This window comes from Xylocopa sonorina, chromosome 1 (genome assembly GCF_050948175.1).
Source record: "Xylocopa sonorina isolate GNS202 chromosome 1, iyXylSono1_principal, whole genome shotgun sequence".
Classification (NCBI taxonomy): Eukaryota; Metazoa; Arthropoda; class Insecta; order Hymenoptera; family Apidae; genus Xylocopa; species Xylocopa sonorina.
In genome coordinates, this window is record NC_135193.1 from 11,895,812 (window position 1) to 11,922,594 (window position 26,783).

Sequence of the window (26,783 nt, forward strand, 5' to 3'; positions counted from 1 at the left end):
CTGCCAGACTCAATGACTAAGTGTTGCTCGTAAATGTCACTTTCACGTTCGACACCAGGCACCAGAAACGTGGGACGGATCGCTCGTGCTTTGGCTTTTTATTTTGTAAATTCAGAGTCATTATTTATTTTGATGTACGACTGGTTTCGTTTTGGATTCAAATTATTAATGAATGTTGGAAATTTTTGTAGGATCATCAATTGAAAAATAATGAATAGTGTTGTTGGAGTAACGAAAATATTCTAAGGTGTAACAATCATTAAGATTCGAGTCAGATATTTGTCTTTCTACGAAATATGCGTCACGGTCAACCGATCGAGATCTTAGTGTCGACAAATTGCCGGGAAACTGGGACCGAGGATCGAGATCGATGAAGAATGAATAACGATTTTGAACGATTATCTCTGACGAAACTTGATTCGATGAAATTTCGAAATAATTCTGCGTTCTTTCGAATCGCAAGTCATTTTCCAACGTAGACGCATCGAACGTGAATTGGATAGGGAAAGTTGTCTGTCACGATAATGGACAAGATAGTATTAAGGCTAGCATGTCTTGCCTAGAATTCATTTGCACAATTTCTACTCACATCTGTAGACATAATCAAAATAGTTGTTCGTCACTGCAATACTATTCCACTCATCACAAGTGAGACTATGCCCTCACAAAAACTCATACACCTCCGCTATTTTATTTTCAGTGATGAACAATGGTCAGCCAAGCGGAGACAAATTAAGCATCGAATCTAGGAGGTTTCGCCGAATCGGAAAGAGTCCAAACCGAGAAACTCAGCAAGCATCGACGCGAGACATGAAAAGAGAACAAACTGGTGGAACGTAGCAATAATGAGTCTGATCACAAACAACGAACAGGTCATTTCATCGGCTATCCAGTGGAACATAGTCCGTTTCTGAAAGGCTGCACCCGGAAAAGTGTGCTCACGTTCGCTGAACGTCGTCTTACGCTGTATTGAAGAAGAAAACGTAGACGCAGAAGAAAGAGAAAGAGAAAGAGAGAGGGAGGGAGGGAGGAAAGTGTGAGAGAGCACAAGCAACGAGTTTAGAGTGGCCCGTTTCTCTTATCACGGTAATACGTTCTATAGCTCTAACGGTAGTGCTTAGAAGCGGCACGACAGAATGTGAAGCGCCTGCCAGTGTGCCGAGAGAGTAGCTTCGGGGTGAGTCATTTTCACGTACGGATCAGTATAGCCGCGGATCGTAGCCGCGATGGATCGAACAGTTGTGAGATCGTTATCGTCGCCGTCGTGGTTAGCGTCGTCGTGGTCATCCTCGGCGATAGTGACCCTTTGATTGTCAAGATAAAGGAAGAATCGGACTCGAGATCGGTGTCTCGAGGAAAATGGACGTGGAACTGGTCACTCGTGCCTCTTTGAATTCTTTGCACATGGTGGACGATGCCCGGATCGTCTCACCGAACAGTCTTGATGAATGGACCTGGGCCAACTTGCGAGTGAGTGGAACAATTATTCGACGATCATGGATAAGGTTCACGATCACACTGCGGATGCTTATGCGAATTTCTGTTTTCACGAAAAGAACGAAAGAAATGGAACCTAAATACAGATTTACTTTGCTTGTTCGCAAACAGTCCAATATACATATAACATTCGTCTTTGGATACGTATGTTTTTACATATTTCAACATATCTTTGCATATCGCGTGCGTTCTATATATATTCGTAAATATAAAATTTCTATAATAGCATAAAAATCCGCAGTTTATATTCATGATATTCGATTCAGACAAAAAGTTGAAACCAGCGTCAAAGGCATAGAAATGAGGATTAATTGCAGTCGCGCATATTCCATGTAGGTATGTAGTTTTACAAGACAAGAGCAAATTCGCAAGTATTTTAATTCGCCGTAGTGATAATAATTAGCATGTGCCATGCGGCCACGCTTGTTAGCTGAATTTCATTGAGCAATCAAAAGATATTAATTGAACCTACATGAAAGAACTATTTCATAGGAACAAATTGTTAGTTATATTTGCGTCTAAAAATGTAACACGAGCTGTTGTTTCGTAATCGGATTAATTGATTCGCGATACAACCGAGACCGTACGAATTTTAATCTAATGTATTCGCGTCACCACTTTTTTGTCTCACTTGTACACTTCGACCGCAAGATAATTCTGCTCATTTCCGTATCATTCTAATCATAGATAAACGTCTTCATCTGTTTAGTGGTGTTTCACACGTTTTTTTGCGAAATGTCCACGGACGCTAGCGATAATTGAATTATAAACGATGCGCACGGTTAAGATGGATCAAGGGACCGCGATAGAGTCAGTGCGTGTAAAAAGTCGTCGCTATCTGGTAACGTCGTCAAGATTTCCCTGAAGTTGCAATAATTGATTATCAACGGTTTTATCTATCCAACTGGGATCTCGATAACTTTCAACTGCATGCAGCGGTTTACGCGAAAAAACATATTGAAGAGCAGTCCGATGTTATATCAGTGTTTTTTTCTCGTTTGACGATTCGATTACAAGGAAAAGTTGCGTTTTTGTAATTAACCATTTTTTATAATGTCCAGCCTGTGCCAACCAGTCGCTTCCGATAATCAGAGTATTGAAAAAGCTATTCAATCTGGATCACATCCCTCGTTGCAAGCCGATGATACGTGGAAGTGAATTGGTGTAGGAGTTCTTCAAAATTTCTAAAAAGTAGTATCAAGATGATTCTTGTTACGATCGCAGAAAAATCTCGATAACGAATTTTACTTATCTTACGATATCTTACGGATTTTTGCCCCTTTCCCACTTTTATGGAAGTTTTATTCCATATTTATTTATGGAATTTTTATTAACAGGATTATTCGTAACGATAGTTGTTCCTTTCGAGAAACAGATAAATGATTATTTTTCTTTCTTTTTTTTCCAAACATTCTTATCTTTTTGCAAAGTCTCACTCAGAGAACATTTTGCAGCGCTTGCGTTATCGGTGTACCATGTTATCAAAACTTCTAATCTCGCGGTCGTAGGAATGCTAAATATTTTCTGATCTATCGGTTCTTCATCAATATCGATTCTATTTAAGAATTATCGCTGTCCATGTTTAGACTGAATCGCAAGGAAAACTTTGAAATTTAATTACGAGTTTCGTTAGGCCAGCATGATTAAACGAAAAGGGAAAGGAAACAGTTATCAGTATCTCAGAACCGTTTTACGCATCGTGGATCCAATATCACGATTCAATAAGAAAAGTATGCATCTTCTGTTTGTCAGGGCACGTATCACAATAAATTGAGGTTTCACGTCCACTATCAGGCTTACTTCGATCAGAGCAAACCTTGCAACCTCTCTTTACCCCTTTCAGAATAACATGTGGCTCTGCATTTAGTCGGGGATCATGTTGGGGATGGTCAACAACGAAAACTCGAATTCGCCTTCACTTGAGCCGATTTGATCGTTAGCCATATTTAGAGGGCTCAACAACTTTGAATCGAACATTCTCACAGCTATGATTGCAAAGTTGAAACCAGCGCTAAGAACACAGGCCAAGCCAGGTGCGCGAAAAAAAATTTCGAACAAGAATATCTTATTAGTGAACGCATGGAACGCCAGGACGCTGTAACAGTGCCTGTCGAGCGCAAGGGTAAAGATGAGAATCAATTTCCTTTAAGTACCAACAAAATCAAATATCCGATTTCTAACTTTTCCCAAAAACTTCAAAGGCATCTTCCTGCGTTATCCATCTAGCTGTACATCGAAGCTAATTCGTGCCATCGCCGTCAAATCCGTCTCAGAATCGAGAACACGACCCAGCGTCGAACCTTACCGCAATATCGGGACTATTAGAGGAAAGGTGTGAAAGGGACAGAAAAAAAAGGTAGTCTCGGGGCTGAGAGTTTGAGATTGAAGATCAATATTCGCCGGACCGGACGAAAGGTTCGCGGCGCCGAAACGCACGCGCGAAATGCAGACGGGAACGCGGTTCGTTTCCCAATGGAAAGTCCGACGAACCGCCTGGCTCTGGATACCCGGTGCTCTCCTGCAGCTCTGGGAACCGTGGAAAGGAGACGGCGGCGTGGAGGCGCGGCTGCGCCCCACGATACTCGTCCCCGATTTTTATCGTGCTTTACGAGCCGTATAATTCACGTCAGCCACCGTACACGCGTCGATTTTGCATCAGACAGCCGGTGGCTACCGTAGATACGCGCGCCTCGGTGTAACTGGAGGTTCCTTAACCCTTTATCAATGAGACCGTGGCTAAGATAACTTCTCTTTGCTCGTTCCCGTTCTTAATCGATTGCGTACGATGATGAATCCGTGTGGCGTGTTCGTGTAATGTTGAATCGTGCGCGGCTACGTACACGCATCGCGGGCATTCATAGTATTGCGTGTAATTCGACGGTGTTGGGATTGATTTCTTCTATAGATTGTACAGTTTGTTTGGAATCGTCGAGGATATAGAGGAGGCACCGTTCGAACGCGAAGGTGTGACTTTTGAAGTGGCGATCCTCGATCGTTCCGTGTGCTGTTGTTTGTGCTCGTTTCGGATCTCGTCCAGTGAATATCGGACGATAGTGTACTTTTCTCCGACGCAATATGATAACCATATTGGATAGAGCGTAGGCAAGCGTCGAAGGATTTTTCCTGCGTTCGTCCCGAATCGATCGGAATTTTACAATGGTCGCATGTTAATTGTCACGTTATGAGCTCATCGAGGGCACAACGCTTGTTTGAAGTTTATCTGAGGAGGAAATAGATAGTGCTGTGTAACGGGTACGCGTGCGATCTTAAAACTACTACAAATGACAGGCTCGTCTGCTGTTCTTTTCCTAAAAGAAAAAGAAAAAGAAAAAAGAACAAATAAGGATGACTCATTGTTATCGTTCCCATTGAGGAATGCTGTAAAGCCATTTTTTCAGCGAATCAATAATTTCATTGATTTAAAGTGGTATTTGTTCTTTTGTTCTGTGTGCATTTGCTCGTCGATCACAGGTACACGGGCGGTTTTTATTTTGCAAACGATGCTACGGTAATGGAACACTTGTGTCCCTATAAATATTCACTCTTTAGATGCAGTACTGTTCCTGCGTTTAAGATTGATCTTTTCGAATCTGACCCTATAAATAATCCTGCATACGTATACGTTCTTATTTCCGAACATTATTAGTAGCGACAGAAATCGTGTAAATTTCAATTTTATTACCGATCAAAGTCGAGGGAACATGTAAAACATATTACCGTATTACGTTTAGCTCGCGATATTAATCGTCGAACAATGTTTGTGATAGAATTATAAACGCTATTTCGTTGGGAGCGATAAAAATATGTTCTTTTCATTTTTAATTGTTCATATTGTTTGAGCGTAAAGTGAAAAACATATATTATAAGCAAAAATGTATCCAAAATATTGCGACGACGATGAGGATCGTTAGCTCGGGCGAGAAAGTTCAAACAACGATCCGGTCACACGTCGAATACATAATCTCACATGAGCTTTCACTTTCAGAAACAGTTCAAATACAAGAGCCTAGAGAAGCTGTTCACGGTTTACCAGTGGAGGCTTCAGTATGGTTATCTATCGCTCTTCGTCCTCCTGCAATTGGCCCTCGGAAGCACGTATTGTTTGATTCTGGTAACAATGGTAAGCGAAACAGAACGCGAGACAATGAGACTACGCTTCGAAGCCGCGTAACCAGTTAAAAGACGACGAATGGTCACGCCAATGGGGAATATATCGCGTTAATTAACGTCTCTTCTTTAGTTTCTAATTACGTTATCGTGTACGAGAAATTCTGCGAATTGGTTTGCATCTTGTCGTAGCATGTGCATACTTTTACGAAGATATAACACTTGAACGTATTCGGACGGTGCATTGTTTAATAAAATTATCATTTATCCTGAAAGACATAAATAGACGGATGCTTGTCAAATTTAACGTAAGAGTTTTAAAAATACTCATTTCCTGATGCGAATGTGTTGATATAATAATAGAATTGATATTTTTATTCACTATCATGCAATTCCAATTATATGGATGCACACATATGGATGCGTTCCTTACTATATAACATATATCTCTCAATTATACTATGTATGCATGCATCCATTAATACTTCGCAGAATTAATCCTTGTCGAATCCCATTAAAGAAGTATTACGCAAATAGTATATACATTTACCATCATTTCTGCGCGGTCGAGCAATAATTGCATCGAGCAACTTGTAGTCGAATCGATAGTCTTCTATTGGCAAGAAGCGGTCGCTAATTTCGGGTCTTATTAATAGACGTACACGGTGTACGAAATGTGTCTAGAAATGACGAGTACACACCATGCGTAATGATACTTTGGTATTTCCGAAAATACACCTCCAACCAAATGGGAAGACAAGGCAGACCAACGCATTGTTCTCTTCTTTCTTTAGGTCAGCATCGAGAACTGTGTGCCCGATGTGGTGGTTTACAGCGTGGTCAGCGCGTTACTTTGCCCGGTAATCGCGCTTTCGTTCAGATCGAAGATTATCGCCAGGAACACGTACCTACCGGTCATGCTGTCCTGTTTGATCGTGGTGCTACTTGTGATCGGCGACCTGGCCGTTCCCTTGTACTACACCCTCACGAACGCCGACAATAAATCACCGATAAGGTAACGCTGATAAAAAAGAAAAACCCACGGGGAAGCTACTGGCTAATCGTGGCAAGGCCGCCGTTTAATTATCATAGAAGACCTTCGACGCTCTCTCGTTATGTTCGTGGTTGTACTGTGTATTCCTGTATCAGGTTATACAGGTTGATCCAAATGTAATTGAACCTCCGGTCGTACCAAGGCAGAGTCATTTAGGTGTTCCAATAGATACACGTTTTCTCAATCCGTATATATAACTTTTGGAAATATATTGTCGATTACATTGCAGATTCATGCTGAATTTGAAGACACATCCATGCACGTTAAGCTAATATTCCGGAAGTAGGGTCTGCCAATGCGGTTTAAGAACAGATTAGCACGGAAGTGAAGAAAATTCCAGATTTCTAAAAACTTTTCATTCCCTTCGCTCGTTTCTGAATTCACTGGCGAGCTGATATTACTCGAATATCGAAGTGCATCGCGATAATATCACTGTGCGACGAGTGTCTAAGTATAGTTCTAGTTAATTGGTTGCCATTTTTGTGTGAACGCGATATTGTCAGGTACTTTTCAGTTGCGATACAGTTAATTCTCTGCAAAGGAAATAATAACGATTCCTTTTAATTGTTTCGTTAGCTATTTAAAAACAGAACATCGGGCCAGGTTTTAGTGAATTCTATACTTTGGTTTACTTCCCCGAAACTGCGATTACGAAAGATAGGGCGAACCACTTAGCGATATTAGTCCGGTCGAGCGCGCGAACAATTTTCCAGCAGCCTCCGCGCGATAATTCCCTAGCCGATCGTTTCTCGTTTAAACCAACTAAATTGCCGGGAAATTGTAGTACTTTTTTCCGGAAAATATATATCCTGGATAAGGAAGATCAGCGCATCGCGAAACGTTATCTTTCATTATTCCAATAGGTACGAGTTAATAATGTTTCCACCATTGAATCTTGATTATTCGCGTCGTTCATTCCTTCCTTCTCTTTTCTTCTTTTCTCAATTTATTCCCGGTGTGTATACCTACTGATGTGAGAATTGGAGAACGCAATTGGTACCTGTTAATCAACATACAGCTTAGGCTAATACGTACTTCTTAGAAATAGATCGTATGTAATGATCGGTTAGTGGCGAGAATCATTAAAATTTTTTTACTAAGAACCACGTAATCGCTTCTACAGTTGTTGTAAAGTCAATTTTGTTCATTACATAAATAATGTTCACTTTGAGAGATAGATATATTAAAGGAGTCTCTTGTTTATACTTTGACATTTAATGATGTCTTTAAATTATTAATAACCTTCGTTCTGTTCTCAAATGTGTGTAATATATGCATGAAATGTGAGAACTGTGAGTATAGATAATAATTGCGTTTATTTCTCTTTGCAGGCCAGCATACGCGACTCAAGCGCTGCTTGCTTGTTACGTGTTTTTACCTCTCACGGAAAATCTGCACGCTTTCATACTTGGGATCACTGCTACCGCATGCTACCTGGCTACTCTCTCGTTAATCACTTACAGAAACACGTTCGACTATACCACGAAGGTAAAGTTTCATGCGTTCACTGTTCGTTGACGCAAAATCGTTGGAAAAACATATAAGTGTACCTTTCAAACGGCAGAGGACAAATAGAAAACCATCTGATCAAATAGTTTTATCGCTCTAAAACGTATTTATCACGTTCAATCTATAATTATTCGTGCTAATTTGGTCACGCGTACGTAGTCGTGTAATGTTTAACGCGTTCGGAGTAATATCTATTAATGTCTTATTCGGATTAGTTACGTTACTTGAATCTAGAACGCTTGAATGCAAGTAACTTGATTTTAAAAGTGTAGAGTTTGAGATGTGTAATGTAATAAAGCAATAAATTTAATTTTGGGGGATTTTACATTGCAAGTCTGCTTGCATTCTTCCTTTCGCTATGAGAATTTCAACCGCTTAAACGGAAAGTTCAACCGTGGGGCGCGTACGGCATACGGGTATTGCACAATTTAAGCAATTAAGAATTAAAGATGAAATGAATAATTAAAAGGTTCACTCTTTCATTGAGTTCTTCTGTTATATTGTAAAGAGAAAATTTAAATGTTTGAATCTGTGAACTTTCCAGATCATTACGGACACGATATACTTTGCTTGCGTAAATGGCCTCGGATTGTACTTCAGATTTATGAATGAAGTCGTTATCAGACGATCATTCCTTGATCGCCGAAAGTGCGTGGAATCAACGCTGCGGTTGAACTATGAAAAGGATCAGGAGGTGTGTATCATTCGACAACAGATACACTTAGAACGATACAGTTCAAGAACATTAACCATAAAGCACAATAATAATTTTTAGGAACAACTCACACGGAGTATACTACCGCAACACATAGCTGCGAAGATTAAGAAAGACTTCAGAGATATTTTTAAGTTCATAGAGGAGCATAAAAAACCTCCACCTAAAGGACGACCTCGCAAGTAAGTTTACCTCCTCCGTAATATGAATTATAAAAGTGTATTATAGATTCGTAATATAAATATCACTAATTGCTTTCAAGTAATTTATGCGTTGAGACTCATAACAATGTGAGCATATTATACGCTGACGTGGTGAATTTTTCCGGATTGTCTGTGACGTTACCAGTACGGAAACTAGTAGAAACACTGAACGATCTGTTCGGTAGTTTCGACGAGGCATCCGAAAGACACAATGTTCTCCGTATCAAATTCTTAGGCGACTGTTACTATTGCGTCAGCGGTGTGCCGACTCCGAATTCTCAGCACGCAAAAAGTTGCGTAGACCTAGGTAAATATTCACTTTTTCTCTTATCTAATTAGAAGTGAAATTTAATAATCGATTCCATCTATAGGACTTGATATGATAAAGATTATCAAAGATGTGAGAGCAAGAGTACGTCGCGAGAGTGGTGTAGATGTAAATATGAGAATAGGCGTTCACTCGGGCAACATAATATCGGGAATCCTGGGCGCCAACAAGTGGCAGTACGACGTTTGGTCACGCGACGTTGTTATAGCCAACAAAATGGAGCAAACAGGAAAACCCGGCAAGGTTCACGTTACGCAACAAACACTGGATCTCGTAGATGCCAGCGAGTACGATTGCGTCCCGGTGGAATCCTTGAATGATGAGATTCTTAATAAATATAGAATACGGAGCTATCTGATCACACCTTCAATTCCCGACACGCCTACTACGCAGGTGCGTATTTCCCAGTGGCGTAGGAAGCCCGTTTTGCTAAATAAACGAAAGTGAAAAAGTTATTTTTATATAATATTTGATGCTTTCAAAGCACAGTGATTTCACCATAGAAGTCCTAAACACTTCTCACACGCCTAGAATAACAATCTGAAAGATTACTTCTTGAATTATTGCCACTTTAAGTTATTATTATTATTATTATTATTATTATTATTATTATTATTATTTCATTATACAAATGGTTTTATTTAGAGACTTTCATAGTTGTGATGTATTTCTAATAGCTGAACTCATAGCGAAACCATTGCGTTTTAAGAGAGCAACATGATTCGAGTATTTCCTACGCCACTGACGCAACATTTTAATCATTGATCGAATTTCCCATCGAGTATTTCGCAACGTTGACAGGAGAACTTTGTTGCAGAACAGCGAGAACACCTTGACAGTCAGCACTCCGGACTCTTCTCCTTCTCCTCCTCCTGCGACTAATAAACATTATGTGAGGTTCTACAACGTTAGAACGAACAGCATGAATTCAGGCAGTAAAAGCAGTAGACGACTTACCGCTACTATGAATAATCACGTCGACGTATTCGCTGGCACCTGCCGACGACGTACACATTTTATGGATTCTTGCCTACGGGATTATCATCTGATGCTGAAGGCCGCAGATGCGGAGATGGAGAATGCCATTAAACAAATGCCTCTCACTAAGTGGGAGTAAGTAATCTGTCTCTGATTCGTTCAAGCCGACTCTGACGCGTTCTCTGATATTAAATTACGAAAGGATATATTTTTTGGATGTCCCTTTAGGCAGTGGTGCAAATGGGAACACATAAATCCATTGTTTTTAACGTTTCAACAGTGGAATTGGGAAATACCATTCTTGAAGGAACCCGATCCGCTTTTTAAATTTTACATTAGCTCAGCTGTTTTCGTTCTGATTTTCATGGGACTCATTCACCTAGTACCCACGCTTTCTCTTTCCGAGTATGTTCTTATCGTGGTATTTTTTTATAACGCGATTTAAATCGACCAACTTTATGACGTTTAATTGGTTTCTAGGTGGCACTTGAGCACGACGATCAGTTACGCGGCAGCGATGTTATTTTTAATCGCTTTAATGCCGATAGTTTGGATGCACTTCGCATGGAACCGGTACAAAGATCCTCACGACGAACACGAAGGAAATGTCCCACATCCTCGCAATAAATTATTGTGCTTTCTCTACCAAACTAGCATCAAAGTCAGTATACTTCAATATTTAATTTATTATATGATTGTTATGTTATTTAATATTTTTATATTAGTCTTTGTACTATGTATTTTAGGTTGTATGGAGCGCGTTTCTCAGAACAGTTCTCTATTTAGTCATAACGATAATGTTAGCAGCGTGTGCCATGTTTGATATGATTGTAAGTTTACAGTAAGAAGAAAATAACATATGAAGTTGTAAGCTATCAACTTAATTATTTATCATTAAATTATTCATTTTTTTAATTCAATGATTTCAGTTCGAATGTAAAAATGAGAATGAACGCGCAAGCAATATAACATCTATTGTAACGGAACCTGGTGCTTCAAAACTTGATTGCGTGGCTACACCTTGGGTAAGATTATTTAGTAGGTACTTGTATGCTGTAGATTTCCCCTTATTTTAATTTCTGAACGATACAGGACGACATTTCTAATATCGTGCCATGTTTGCTTCTAGCAAATGACTCAAACTTGTTCCTTGGCAATTCTGACAAGCTTTCTATTTCTAAGACTTCACTATGCCTTGAAATTAATGATAGGCATCGCAGTAATGGCCTTCTATTCGTGGAATGTTTGGGCGTATCGTTCAAATTTGTTTCAGGTAATTTCAATATAAAGTTTTTAATTTGCCATCGATAAATTAATCGAGTCTGTTTTATTTGTAATTATTCTTTTCATAGTCTGGAGAAGGATGGAACCCATACTTGGAACCAAGGATAGCTCACATTTTGAGCATAGTTTTCCTTACCTTTTCTTTGCATCTGATTGATCGTCAGGTGAGTATATCCTAAATAACAAATTCATTGGTATCCTAGAAACACGTTAGTCGTTATTGTTGGGAACATTTCTTTAGGCAGAATACTTGAGTAGATTAGACTATCTGTGGAAACGTCAATTGACCAAAGAACAAGACGAGGCATTCCATACTAGAAACGCCAATAAGCTTCTGCTCCGTAACATTCTACCAGAACACGTTGGTAAGTCGAATTTCATAAGTGACAGTGAAGTATGATAAACTATCAGCGTGCTTATATCTTGTAAAAAATTATACACAGCCGAATTCTACCTGAACATGAACAGAACGGAAGAAACCGAGCCCTATCACGAAGCCCACAATAACGTGGCTGTTATGTTTGCATCATTAACGGACGTATATATCGATGAAAGTAACATCCTAGCAGATTTAAACGACATCATATGTGAATTTGACAAATTATTATTCGAGCCGCGTTTCGTCTGTCGAATTGAAAAAATTAAAATCGCCGGTAAATGGTTAAAATCAAAGTAACTATTTCGGATACATATTATGGGAATCGACTATAAGCTGTTTATAATTTTATCAGGCACTACTTATATGGCAGCTTGTGGATTAGAAGCTAGTCGTCGAGATTCAATGCGTAGCTCGGAAACCGAGGACAATACTGACGACGACGTGGTGAAAGTTATGGCTCATTTTGCTGCTGAGATGATGGCAGTTCTGGATAAGTTGAAGGCGAGATCTTTTTACACATCAAAACCTTACAAGTGCGTACTCACGTTATAAAAATTGTCTGAACTACGTGTGAAAATAAAATTGTTCTTTTAGATTGAGAATAGGAATATCTCACGGTGAAGTAACAGCGGGAGTAGTAGGTGCTCACAAGCCGTTATATGATATTTGGGGTGATGCTGTAAACATGGCATCGAGAATGGACACAACGGGTGTTCCAGGAAAAATACAGGTTTCATTCTAATTGAATCCTTACCGAGACGAGTAATTCGACGAGTACTCTTCGATCATTTTTTACTATCTAGACAATCTATTTACGCAGGTTACGGCAGAAACTGCGGCAGTCCTTGAGCAACAGGGTGTCAAGTGCCACCTTCGAGGAGAGACGTACGTGAAACCGAAAGGGTTTGTCACGACATACTTTGTAGGTATCGATGACAAGCGGCGACTTCAAAAAATAGATTCCATCGAAGAAACCAGTCTATGATTGTTCGTGTAAAAAAAGTGATACATTAGGTAGGTATCTACGTGAATATACGGGAAAGCGGCAGGAAAACCAAAGAAAATTTTGAAAAACCAAAGAGTCGAGAGGAAGAGACGCGATTGATGACTGCAATACTGTGCGGAATACCTCAGCAGTACTTAATCGAGCTTATACGTCAGCTGTGTTTGCAATCATACGACGTGAACTCGATTATCGACTGCGTGATACGCAGCGATGTTACAAATCGGAGAGACGAATTTTAATAAGCATCTTTTTACGTGCAAGGAAACTGAAAATGTTTTTATATAACTGGTATATACTTGTGTAAGAACAGCTTTATACCTAACGCATTGTGCATTTAATGATGTTCTCTGTCAGCGTTTTCCAATTTGTAAAGATATTAGTTTTGCATGGAAAATGTGGTTTTACGTGGAACTCTATTGTTGTGATTACTGAACCAAGTCTTGTTCGCCTACGAGAGATATTTATACTGTAAATAGGCGAGATGATTTTTGAATGATGAAGCTTGGAAAACGCTGCCCCGAAGGGTGTACAATCTACTGAAAGTACGCGATGTCTTGTAATCGGTGATAAAAGTATTTCCAAAAATGTGACATTCTTTACCAACAATAATTCAGACGCAGAAACGATTCGAGAGATAATCAAAAAGGATATATTTATATCGATGCATGTGAATGATAACGACGTTGTTCAGCTGTATGTTAAATGTACTATAATGTACCACGTCCGAGTAAAGAAACGGTAGCTAGTTCGAAATATTTATTGACGTAGGTTTCTCCAGGGTCATGACAATAGGCGAACGTTTTTGAAATTTATAGATGAACAGGTTTCTCAAAATGTTCACTGTGAAAGTAAAGAAATTTCCGTAATTGAGATGCTCATAAGTTTTCAAAACTCGCCTTGAAATACCTGGACGGCTTTAAAACATTCTTTCGTTCATGTTGAACAAAACCAGGTTTCGTTTAAGTCCATTTATGTTACCGCGTTTCCATTTAACGCATATTAATTTGTTTCCATGGCTTAGCTTGAATAAGTATTTTGTACAAATTATCGTGCTTTTAATTGAAAAAAGCGGGGTGAAATTTTCGTTATACGAAGATCCTTGTCAATTTTATAACGTACACTGCCGCTCAAACGAGAACACGTGCAAACAAATTTATCATGATTCACATATTCTATATTCTAAATTCTCTTTTCTCCTCGATGCAACATAGAGGAACCACATGTAAGATACTAAAACTTCTCTGTTATCATGCGGGAAACAGATCTCCATTTTTTTTCTGAGAAGCATTTAAGCGCTACAATTAATAAGCAAGTGTTCCTCTATCTGTTTTTGAGTGACAGTGTATATGTATATAAATATATATATATATATATATATATATATATATATATATATATATATATATTTTTTTTTTCTTAATTTAATTTAAACGAATAAACCAATGTCTTAAAACAGATATAAATCCGCCCCGAGTCGCAAATTTTAAACAATGAAAGATTGATACTTAATCGACAAGCATGATGATTCTTGTCACATGATATCAATGTACTTTTCAGATAATGTCCTCAAGCTATATCCAAGTCATTGTGTTCATTTTACAAATCGTTTTAACGGAACAAATCACGACAATTCACTTAAATGTATCACGTCTCTTCTTGGTTTATAAATCACGCATTTTATAAGCTCAGCTTCTCTCATCCTGATTATAAGTAGAGCAATGAATTTATTTTTCTATCGACTATATTATTGACGCGACGAATGCTAGTTTGTTTCTCTTTTTGTAAATACTTTTGTACATATTTTTTAAATATTAAAGGTAAAGTGACCAATGTGATTTAAATAAAGTATTTATTATTACCGTAAGTGTGGCGGTGCATTCTTTCTTTTTTTTTGTACGACAGTGGTTTATTACATTCAAGCAAGGTAGTTACCAAAGAAAGTATAATGAACAATATCATGATTGACGATATTTCAGTTACACGATCCACCTCGATACAAACCAAATAAAAGAAAGTCGATGAAAGTGATAAAAAACAAATTTCTGTACAATAAATATGAAACACAAAAAATGTAAATAAAAAAGAAACGCAATATTAAGATAAATATAGGGATCTTCCCTTCTCTCTACTGTTCTCTCTCATCTTAATTACAGAATTGCAGGGTATACCTGATTAAATGAAGAAAATCCTTAATTTTCATTGAATAGCAAGAGTTAGATAAATTATATTTCCCGCTTTAGAGGTAAGAGAGAGAAAGATATATAAGAAAGCTATAAGAAAGAGTGAGATAGTTGCTATCGACCCTACTGTGGAACCCCTGGCGCCATCTTTGTGAAAAATGCTCAAACTGGTCGCTCAGCATTATCGACAGCGAAGTGAACTACTCAAGAACTACTAGCGCCATCTCTTGGAGGAGTGCTGAAACTAGTCGGGTATTAGTTTCAATGCTTCCCACAGAGATGGCGCTAGTAGTCTTCAGTACTATATATATTATTTTATACGAAAATTGGAAGCTTTACAACTAAGATTGGATAAACATAATAATGGAAAAACCTGTCAAGGAAAATGTTAGTTGGATTAAATCGATTTGTTAATCAAGAAAGGTGCTACTAAGACCACTTTCTATGTAATTCTATTCGAGGAAGCATAATAAATATTTTTTCAAGGAATAACAGTATCTGTGCAAAACTGTACATAACAATTCATTCGCGTCTCAAATAAATAACATCGAGATAGTTTTCTTCGTTACGTTTTATCTTCTGTAAAGCTATTTAAAAAGAATTGTACTGTTAAGCTTAATTTACACTTTCCATCTTATCCTTTAGACAGACAGTTGTTGGTATTCGATTTCTTTCTACATTTTCTATACCAGACGTAGAAAAAAATGAGGAAAAAAGAGCAGAAGTGAAATTTATTACAAGTACTCTAAGTATGATCAATGTGATGTCAAGTACGAAATGAATCGTTCCTTTTTTTTTATTAATGTTCTGATCTAGGTAAAAAAATGGATGTACCAACGAAAGTTTCTCACGTGTATGTATAAGTCTTGTAATCGAATCGAACACGCGACGCGAAATAATTACAAATTGGAATTAAAGTAGAAATTAAAAATACTTTCGTTTCGTTACTTCCTTCGTTCCACACAGTCATCTCGTATAGTAAGTTTGCTCGGTAATGATAATAGTTTACTATTTATATATGTATCGTCAGGTGTCTGATTTTTAAGCGGCTAAAAGTTAGGAACATATTCTTTGGATAATGGTAAAAAAAAATTGCTTTACTAGAAAATCGCATCAAAAATAAAATGTGATCCCCAAAACATACGAAGTAACCAGACGATGTGAGCAACAAAATAGTAAAACTACTTATCTTCCATATCGGTACGAAAATAAATAGTGTTTCATTAGTGAAAAAAATATGCAAACTACCATAGAAAAGAGTGAAATATCCTTTTTGGCCCCTTGTAATTAAAAATTCAGACAACCTGGATGTATTTTACATACACTATTACAATTATTCGTATTATTATCTGCTCCCAACTACAATTTTTAAAGAAACGATCGCCCAATATGTCTAGTAACATACATATTTGTATATGTATATTTTCAATTGTTTATTCATACAAGATGTAGAATGTTATTGCACCTAAGTAAAAGGAAATTTCTCCTGTCGCGAGCAACGTTTCTATCTACAAATAAAAAGGAATCGTTTCCAGGATAAAGCTCGCGATTAGAGGAACTTAATATTCCTATGTACTAAATATTACCTTATAAAAAGAAGTCTCGATCAAATTTCCCGTGGTTCATTTAATAAATAATCGCTAAATATGATACTATATATAATAATAGTAACGTTTTGCTTGGGTTTCGTTATAATTTTAGCGAGGATCGAGTGTTGTCGATAGCGAATGACTATATATAGATTCCAGTCATTGTTTTCTCTTTATGTCACTATATATATATTCCATAAAAGACAGGTGAAAAAATAAATTTACTTGGAACTGAAAAGGACATGTGTCACGCTTCTTCTTCTTCTTCTTCTCTCTAGATCTTTTATGAAACGTATTCTCATGATATAATATAGATTTATCCTCTATGTAAATGTCATGGCTATGCACACACAAACGTGGTGCTCGACAATTAAATTATAAAAATATCGCTCTAATCCTATACGGTTTTGTCCTTACGAAAATGCGCCAACTTCTTCGGGAAGTGTCTAATCTTGATATTAGAGTGGCCCTTAACTCCACGATAAATTGTTTTAATCTTATCTTCCAAAATGAGTTTAGTTGCCAATCAGACGAAGATATGCATAAGAGAAAAATCACCTAACAAGGTTTTTCACCTATCTATTCCTTTTTTCCGTTTTGGACTTTAAATTGAAACTCAGGGTCCTTGAGGCAACCTTTAACCGAGGCTTCCCCGTTATCCAGTCGAATCCATCTTTTGCGCACATTATTTTTTTATAAATTGGAATTATTTTATGAGATAAAAGTAAAAAGTCTATCAACTTGATGCGATTGTCTGACACAAAAGAATTTGTCTTACACGTTTCGAGGCTCGCGAACGTGTTTGAACAAAGAAAAATGCTGGTTACGAAATTTTGTTGCAATATCTTGCAACTATCGTTAAATACGAATGTATCTATTTAAAACAGCTATTTCTTTTTTCTTATTTACTGTTTTCTCCACGTAGAAGCAGTAGAAATTTCTAATTTAAATAATAAAATACTCCACACTCTTAATGTTCGATCATCTACTAAAATATATTTACTTCTGGCGCGGATTGATATATATTGGAAACTTTCTTTCGTTTCTAACGAAACACGTGCCCCTGTTTGATTACCCCGGCAAATTCTTAGCACTATCGCGCCGAATAATCGATAACTTAATGTTTCTACGTATATCAGTCTCGAAAGTGGGTTAAGCGAAAATGTACCATTTCGCTTCACAGGATTTCGGAGGTCGTACTATAGTATTCTTAGTTTTATTGCAACTAATATCTTCCGTTCCCCCATCACTGGCACCTACGATAGATTCCCTTTACCGTAACTAAATCGGCAGGATTTTAATCCCTGCGCGAACCGAACGACCTAATCGCATCCAACTCCAACTCGCGCATCATCTTGACTCGTACATTATTATAAGACGAGAAAATCGGAGAAACAATTTTACCTCCGTGAGACCATATCCTTCGATCCGAAACATTCCAGCCGACACTCGATTCTCTATCCTCGTCCGGCGAAAGGCCAGCAAAATGCTGACCTATTGGCCCTGAGCGCTAGCTTCTCTATTCGAACTTCCAACATATTTTCCAAATATGCTTGCAGCGCGCTTGTAGCTATCCGTTCTTTATATCTGCCGCAAAATCGCGTAGCCACTTTTCTGTCAGAGGATCGATACGTCCTCCGAGTTCCTTTTCTCCGGCAGCATAACGCTCCTCTCCTCCAGCTGAATGCTCCCACCGTTTTGAGTCTTAGAACCGTCGAAGTTGATCGACGTTCCTGGCTGGACATTGACGTATCTGGGCGGATGTTTCTCTTTCGAATTGGAATTCCTCAAGTTCGCCGTTGGACCAGTCGAGAATTCATCAGAGCTCAACAGCAGAGGTCTGGAGCTCTCTAAATCGCTGAACAGCGATTCCTCGTTCAATTTATCGTCCTGGTCGTTGATATCCACCAAGGGAGAAGAACTGGGTACTTCCAAAGGACTCGATGTCGAAGTCGAAAATTGTGTCGTGCCAAGGTTTGGAGGTGGCCAGGCTAAGGAGAACTTTCTTATACTCTCCGTTAGATGCATATCTATTTGTTCAGCGTGCTCGATATGCACGCTGGACAGAGGAACGTCTAGACATGGACATAGAATTTGCGGATTCGTAGCTAGGAATTCAACAATCTCTGGGGCCGTCGGCCTCTTCGAGTGGTCTTTTCTCCAGCAAGAATACATCAAGTTTTCCCTGTAAAATAAATTGTAACATTATTGAGACATTTTCTAATTAAAATGAAAGACAGCGGGATGGTACGAGGGTAGAAAACAAATCTTACAGCTGCAATTTAACTCCCTTAGGAACAGTCAACGAGTTCCCAACCTTAACATATGCTAATACTTCGTTGTTGCTCATCCCCTGGAAGGGAAAGCTACCAAATGTAATAATCTCATATAATAGAACACCATAGGACCAGATATCAGTGGCTGGGGTGAAGATTCCGAGGGCCAGGGACTCTGGTGCCATCCATCTTACTGGCAGCATAGCTGAAGCGAGAAGCAGTTTACTTAGTATATTTGCCAAGTAAAAGTCAATGGATTCTGCTGTGAACGCACAGTTATACCTTTTCGGCTAAATTTATAATAATCATTCTCGTACATTGGCCTCGTCATTCCGAAATCGCCAAGCTTTACCACACGTTGGGCGCTGACCAAGCAATTACGAGAGGCAATATCCCTGAGAAAAAATATGATACAATAAAATTACCTTGCAACATCAAAAAAGAAATTAATTTATAATCAAATTACAGAGATAGAAGGCAAACTTACCGATGAACATACTTCTGTTGAGCCAAATAACTAAGCGCCCTAGCTACATCCAACGCCATTGTAGTTAATTTTTTATTCGAAATCTCATTCGAGTCCTCGTAACTATGATTCACCAGATGTCTTCTAGCAAGGAGATATGTCTTTAAATCGCCGTACAGCATGAACTCCATAACCGTTAAGACTGGTTCAGTTTTAATGCACACGCCCAGCAGTTTGATTATGTTCTTGTGCTCGAATCTCTTCATCACTTCCACCTCGCTGAGGAAGTCCAGCTTTTCTTCGGTAGAGCTCCCATGTTTCAGAGTTTTCACTGCCACGGCTAGCCAGCCTTTCTCCGGGAAAAACGCGTCACCACCGTAAACTGTTCCGAACGCACCCTCGCCCAATTTCCTATTGATGAACACCCGATTTCTAGGTATCTCCCATTTGTCTAAGTCGCTATCCGTTTGAGAATATTTCAGACCTAACGATTGGATGTACTCCTCGCGTTCGCGAACTTTCCGCTCGTATCTATGAAAAATAAGTGTAGAAACGTTTATAGCGGATCGTCCTATGTATTTTCAAATAAACGCATTTCGCTCGTCTGCTTACCTCCTTCGGATCATGAAGAACCCCACGACTCCAAATACTGCAAGTAAACCAATACCAAGTAGATTAACGATTACGAATCCCACTTCACAGGATACGTTCAAAAAGTCAGCAAAACCGGCGATAACGCATCGTTGCGGTGGTTCCGAGCCATCGTCTGGCATGGTCTTTGATAACCACACGAGGGCAGAGACGTTTAAATCTAACACACCACCCTCAACTTCGTGCTTTGTCTCCGACACGTTGGGGTAGAAATTGCCAACCAATCGAGTTTCATTGTTAACAAACTGGATGATGTTAATTACCGAGTATCTCGAGGGACCACCGTAAAATTTAATTTTACCGGACACCTGAATAAAACGAAAAACAATTTTTCTATATATTAACAATTACATATCGAGAATAAAATTTTTATTTTAATAACTAGGCATTTAACGTACCCCATAAAAATCCGTTTCGCCGATAATGTCCGTCAACCGGTTGATAGCCTCATCGCCGTGGAGGTTGAAAACGTAACTCTGATTTTCTCGCAGAAGCCGGTCTATCGCGTACGCGTACGTCCACATAGCGTCGTACGCGAAACCAGCGAAATTAGAGGGTGGTTTCTCTTTTTTTCTACAGAGACTCTCGTATTTGTCGCGCCATTCCCGAACAGTTATTCCCTCTTGCATGATCGCGTCGTCGGGGGCAAAATACGCATGAGACACACCGAAATGACCATTTATCGCTTTACTCATTTCCGCCGTGGTACAGGGCACCTGTTCTCCCTCCTTATTGTATCGATCAGTGTCGTACCATTGCGGCCGCAGCCATACAGGCAGAAACCACACGTAACCCTATCAATCACGAAAAATCAAAATGATATCGTCAACTTGGAATATTTCCCAGAGTGTCGAACTTCCATATTAACTACATTTAAATTATATTGTGCATACAGTCTATACGATTCTAGATGCATACAGTTTTTGTTACTCTATTTTATGTATGTAAAATGTATTCGCCACTGTCTTTTTTCAGCATAATTACCTGTACCGCAGTCATCTCTAATCTGTACGCCTCGCACATCACCTGTCGTGCCACTTGATCGTATATATCAGCGATAATGATCTTGGCCTTTTTATGCTTCAAATCTTGCAAGTACTGTAAATCATAACATTTCTAACTTGAGCTACAGAGTGTTCAATGAAATCGTCGATACCAATAAGATCTGTTCAACCATTAAGTATTCGTGCCATGTTTCAACGATATTGCTAAACAAGTATCGTTGACATATCGCTGAAATAAATAATTATCCGGCACGGAGAACTATGTTCCAGTTTCTCTAACAACGACTTCGTTACTGCTTCCGGTGACAGTCACGAGCAAATCAGATATTTAGAATCCAGATAAAGATCGTTACCTTAGTCATCACAACGGCCTCCCGTTCTCTCGGAAACTTTACGTTCGCCGCGAACACGATTCCATTATCCCTGAGCATGTCCTGCATGTACGATATGTACTCGGTGTACTTTTGTCCATCCTCCGCCAACGAGGCGACCCTTTTCCATCCGAGTTTCTTCAACAGTTGCAGATAAACGTGCTTGTACTGCTTGTTCTCGCCAATAGTCCGAAAGAAATAAGGATACTTGGTGCGATCGTTAAAGCTAGATCCCTCAGCGCTGTAGCTGATGACCGCGGTCTTGTAATGCTTCGAGACGCCAACAAGAGGCTCCACGGTTTCCGAGCAAGCCGGTCCCAGTACGCCGACCAGTTTATCGTACTGGTTGTTAACTATGTAATTGATGAACGCCTTCATCACCATGTCCGATTTACATTGGCCGTCGGTATTCAATAACGTCAGGTTGTAGTCCCTAAGAATCGTATTGTTCGTGTTGATAGCCTCTTTCGCCAGCCAGGCAGCAATCGATATCGTAGTGCCCGAGTAGAACGCCTCGGTCATGGGAAATATCCCACCAACATATAAAATGTTCTTATCGGCGATATTTGGGATCCACGAGTTGACAGTATAGTTTAAATTGTCCTTCATCCAACTGCAGGCGATTTCTTCTTCGGGCATGCTTTTTGAAAATTTGTTATGACGATTGATGAGATCCTCGTACATCTCACCGGTGAATTTCGCGAGAGTGATCGCATCGAAGGCCAGCTTGTCGGCGGTCTCCAGCCTGCTTGGGACTATCTTCGTTAATCTGTTTGACTCGTATTGGCAACCAACGCTGGAGCCTCTCGCCCCGCAACGAGGGAACTCGATGGTCGTGAAGTTTCTTTCGTTCGGGACCACGTCGCTCGGTGTCCAGTGTACGATAACCAAAGATCTGGGAAACGAGAACCCCGGTTTTTATGCGCAATAATAAGACATGAAACGGGCGACGCGTGTTTCTGCGCTTTCGGAAAAATAGGTCACGGGTGTTTGCAGCGGATGGCAAGCAATAAAAGAACGTTTGCGAGCGCAGAATGTCTATTTTAGAGAGAAGCTTATCGCGTTTTGCTCTATCTTTTCAAGTTAATTCTAACGAAACGTTATTTTACCGAATCGACTGTATTATAGTATAGTTAAAAAAAAACATTTCCGTACTCTTATTATATCTATTACGAGGTACATAAATGATATCTCGTCTAATAATAATATTCTGTGTGCAAAAACAAACAAGGTTGACGACGCGACAACCGCGCAATCAAGAAAAAATTATGCAAATATGTAAAGTACTTTGTATACGTATAAAAATATCGACTGAAATGAAGACTACCGAGTAATACCTGTCAATGGTCGAGGAGTTCGACGAGCGATTGAGGTATAATTCCCTGGTCAAAGTTTCCGTGAGATACTTTAGATTCGATCCGACCCAGGCTACTCTCACGTACAATCTCATCGTTTCGATGTGATCCACGACGAATCCGGTGACGTCAGGATAGCTGGCCAACAGCAGAGCGCACGATTTTTCCTGACACCACTGAGGAATATACATTCCATCCTGACATAATGGTTCTTGGCAACGGGAAGTGTTCGAGGCCCAGTCAACCGTGAGATTTCCGATCGTGTTCAATGTGGACGCGTCCACATCGAAACGGGACGCCGTTTCACGATTAGTGAAGGTGATCCAATTGTCGTTGATCGACGACAACTCGGTAGGAACAAACCAGCCAAAATGACCAGGCGGAGCGATGAATCCGCACTCTTTAAGTTCGAGCGAGTTCAACAGTGGTGTCGTGTCCAGCTGCGACGGAATCCATACCTCCATGTTCACCATCGGCAGTCTGTTCGAAGAAATTGTTCCATGTGAATATTATCCCCCTTTAGACGATTTCTCATGGCTCTAATTAGAGTCTTAATCTTTGTCTGAGGTGAATAGAAAATAATTCTCATTGCTTTCTTAATTTTGTACAAGTCGTTATCTCGAGAACAGTGTAACAGAACAGTGTTTGTATAATTAAGAGTGTAAAATACATAATTCGCGTCTTACTCGTTCGTTTTCTTATACACGTTAACTTTGGACAGCCTAATGAACGTTCCTTCCACATCGAACTCATCGTCCTTTTCAATAATAGAAACACCCGACAAGCCGAGCACCTCAGTTAGGAAGATCTTCATAATTATGGTGGCCAATCTATGACTGACTCTAGGAGACACCTCGAAGTCAATGTTTATAGGTTGTCCGTCCAGCTGGACCGCTCTCTTCGTACTTACTTCTGCCAAAATAATAGTCAACCTGTTAGACCTTCCTCTCTCTCTCTCTCTCTCTCTCTCTCTCTCTCTCTCTCTCTCTTTCTACGAGGTTAAGGGGATACGAATCGTACATGATCAGACGGAACGTTTGAGTAGTCATTTACCTTCAAGCATGGTTAGACATCGGTTCGAGGCCACGATCTTCGCGGTGATCAGCAGGACCAACACGCCTGGTAGAGATCCAGCCTTCAGCATCATGATTTTCTCCTTCTATAAAAAAAAGAGGAATACCTTAGTAGAGGTTCGCGATACTTCTAAATCAATTCTGATGTTCACTGTAACTTAAACGTTCCTAATGCCAATCATCGATTTCAACAGCCAATTACACTGATAAACAGTCAATCACATCGCGAGTTAGTGTCGCGCAAAGAAACGAGTGTCGTAAAAACGTATACACATAAATACCGACGCGCAGACTCATTGGCGCCTACGTTGTCAGATTCCAAAGATCGAGCAATAATCTTAGCAAAGTTTACGCCGAGATGGACGACCTTGCAGACGGTCGATATCAAAACATACAATGTGCTCCAACTGTAAAGAAAACAGGCTTTCGAGCCGGAATCGATAGCAATCATCGGGACGTCGTCACTCGTTTCAAGGCTTTGTAACGAAAACGTATCTAGAACACTGGCAAAACAACCTATCGTTGAACAGAAACGAGAATTCGACGACGAATGGTGTGCTCTATAATTGAGAAAGAAACGCTATCTGGTAGAATATAATAGGATTCACGAGACTTGTGGCACGCAGGTTACAGTCCATCTAACAATGCAACATTGTACGTATAAATAGCTACAATGTGCGCACCGGGGTGATCCGTTGGTAAACGACAGACGATAAACTTGTACTTGTAAAGGAAAAACGTGACTCTGCCTCTCTGTCTAGGCGACGAAGAGAAGATATTATTCGTGGCGGGTTTGGACAGGTGGGATCACGATGATCGTGCACGGAAATACTGGTCGGTCGAGTAGCTGTGAAACGCTCAACACGTACGAACGCGGTGAAAAACGGGAAAAAGGCCAGTACGACGGTTTTTACAATTCCATAGTCTTGTTTAGAAAGAGTTTTCGCCACTGTGGATCTCATCGTAGATTCAGTTCCAAATTGTATTCGACCCCAACTCAAGAACAGTTAGTTTTTCATCGCGTGACGTGGTGCGACAGGATTCTCAGGACTGTCGAGGTACATAGAGAACGGAAAAAGCGGTAGACGCGAATATCTCCGGTTCTGATGTGTGGCCCGTCAGCTTACACCGATCAACGGCAAAGCACACGTCGTTTGTACGACTAGGACGTCAAGGAAGGTGACAAGAAGCAATGATCGCCACGTGCTATTCTTAGCCATGGGCGGCGGCATCACTGCGAGCGCTTTGACTTTTCCAACCCCTGGGCGAATGAACCGAACCGTTTTCCAACTGACCGCATCTCACGTGCATTTTCCATTCTCGACAGCTTTCGTTTTCTTACGGTCGCTCTAATTATCGAACGAGCCGCTCTGCCTCCAGGAATCATGCCGATCTCATGCATTTCCATGAAAACGTGCATCCCGTGAATAACTTCGTTCGAAAGACATACACGTATAGAATTGCGAATGGTTTATTGGAACATTACTGTTCTAAGAACGTAGTGATTTATCGGTGCTCTTGGGTGTTGTTCATTGGATGATGATTCATTTATTTGCGCATGCACCGCTTTTGTGGTTACAGGAAGGCGTTATTAAATTAATTAGTATGTAAATCCTGGTGTAAATATAAAAATGTATAAATACTTCTTCCAACTACTGTAAATATGTAAATAACTGGTTAGTCAAGAAGGATAGGTATTTAGGATTTTTTTTCGAGTCTTTCTTACTCAAGTTGACGCTACGTAACGTAGGTAAGGAAATTACACGGTCGCAGCTGTTTTAGGTGTTTAGCATGCTATCGTAGTACGAGAGTGAGGATCGCACTGGATATCCCGCCTTGTGCGTCATTCAACTGTAATATCGCTCGGATAATCAAATTGTTTACGTATTACGAATAATTTGATGTGTATTCGTGGAAATAGACGAGATCATGGATAGCTGAAATGCCAATGGTACCCGTGTAAGCGTTTATATTCGTTTCTTTCTTCCGAATAACTCTCGATCACGCGCCAACTATAGCGTATTAATACGCAAAATTTTCGATTCACCTTGAGATATTAAGCAATACGAAGTTGATGTTAATAGGAATTCTTTAAATTCTATGCAATTTTTAGTTTAAATTTTACACATCATTGTACAGACAGATTATGTTAATTTGTTCATGGAAATCATGAATCAAGCTGAAAATTCTTCAGAGTATACTCGCAAAACATTAAAGTCACGTATAATAGATATCAATTACATTAATCCGCAACAGTAAATTACGTCCCGAGTATGTCGAATATTTCTCTACAGTCTATCATAGTTTCAACTCGGTTATTATTAGCGTTCAGTGAAGAATAGGTTAACATGTAATCTTGACTAATAAGATCCAGTTAATACAAATTAAAATACAAAATGACAAACATTTTATACATGATCTCGAAGTGTTTGCTCCAAAAATGAAGTAGGAACGCGATCCGTTATCAAAATCTGCTTAGAACTATGATGCAACTGTTCCGACAGTCCTCCAGACTCGTCAACCATGTGACACCATCGACAAGTATTGCGGATACCCTCGATAACGATGCTGAACGATGTACTTGACAGCAATACCGCAATTTATCGGAACTAGAGCGCAGATATTTTCATCGACGTTGCGTCACGAAGGAATGAACGAGGAGAATATCAACGTATCGACTTAGCATTTCGAGGTGGGCGACAAAATGACGCTGAAGAAACGGAACGCTTCGCAATTCAACGGCTGCAAGATATTGAAC

General features: G+C 39.6%; 2 protein-coding genes across 2 annotated transcripts; one reads left to right on the plus strand and one right to left on the minus strand.

Moving 5' to 3' along the window:
* Positions 1–850: 850 nt before the first annotated feature.
* Acxd (Adenylyl cyclase X D) lies at positions 851–13,901 on the plus strand. The gene is made up of 20 exons (XM_076909622.1): positions 851–1,470; positions 5,483–5,617; positions 6,399–6,619; positions 7,990–8,146; positions 8,712–8,861; positions 8,943–9,064; positions 9,145–9,392; positions 9,457–9,806; positions 10,231–10,526; positions 10,620–10,796; positions 10,872–11,052; positions 11,138–11,221; positions 11,321–11,416; positions 11,521–11,664; positions 11,744–11,839; positions 11,917–12,040; positions 12,119–12,328; positions 12,407–12,587; positions 12,649–12,784; positions 12,875–13,901. Exons 1-20 carry the CDS (start codon positions 1,360–1,362, stop codon positions 13,037–13,039), a joined length of 3,384 nt encoding a protein of 1,127 aa, XP_076765737.1. The 5' UTR covers positions 851–1,359; the 3' UTR covers positions 13,040–13,901.
* Positions 13,902–18,275: 4,374 nt separating this feature from the next.
* On the minus strand, positions 18,276–24,111 carry LOC143433365 (uncharacterized). Its single transcript, XM_076910703.1, has 11 exons — positions 24,006–24,111; positions 23,639–23,864; positions 22,935–23,432; positions 21,580–22,492; positions 21,207–21,320; positions 20,621–21,016; positions 20,184–20,530; positions 19,593–20,102; positions 19,388–19,500; positions 19,103–19,310; positions 18,276–19,014 (listed from the first exon to the last, which is right to left on the minus strand). The coding sequence occupies exons 1-11, from the start codon at positions 24,097–24,099 to the stop codon at positions 18,447–18,449; spliced, it is 3,987 nt and encodes a 1,328-aa protein (XP_076766818.1). The 5' UTR covers positions 24,100–24,111; the 3' UTR covers positions 18,276–18,446.
* Between the last annotated feature and the right edge of the window lie 2,672 nt (positions 24,112–26,783).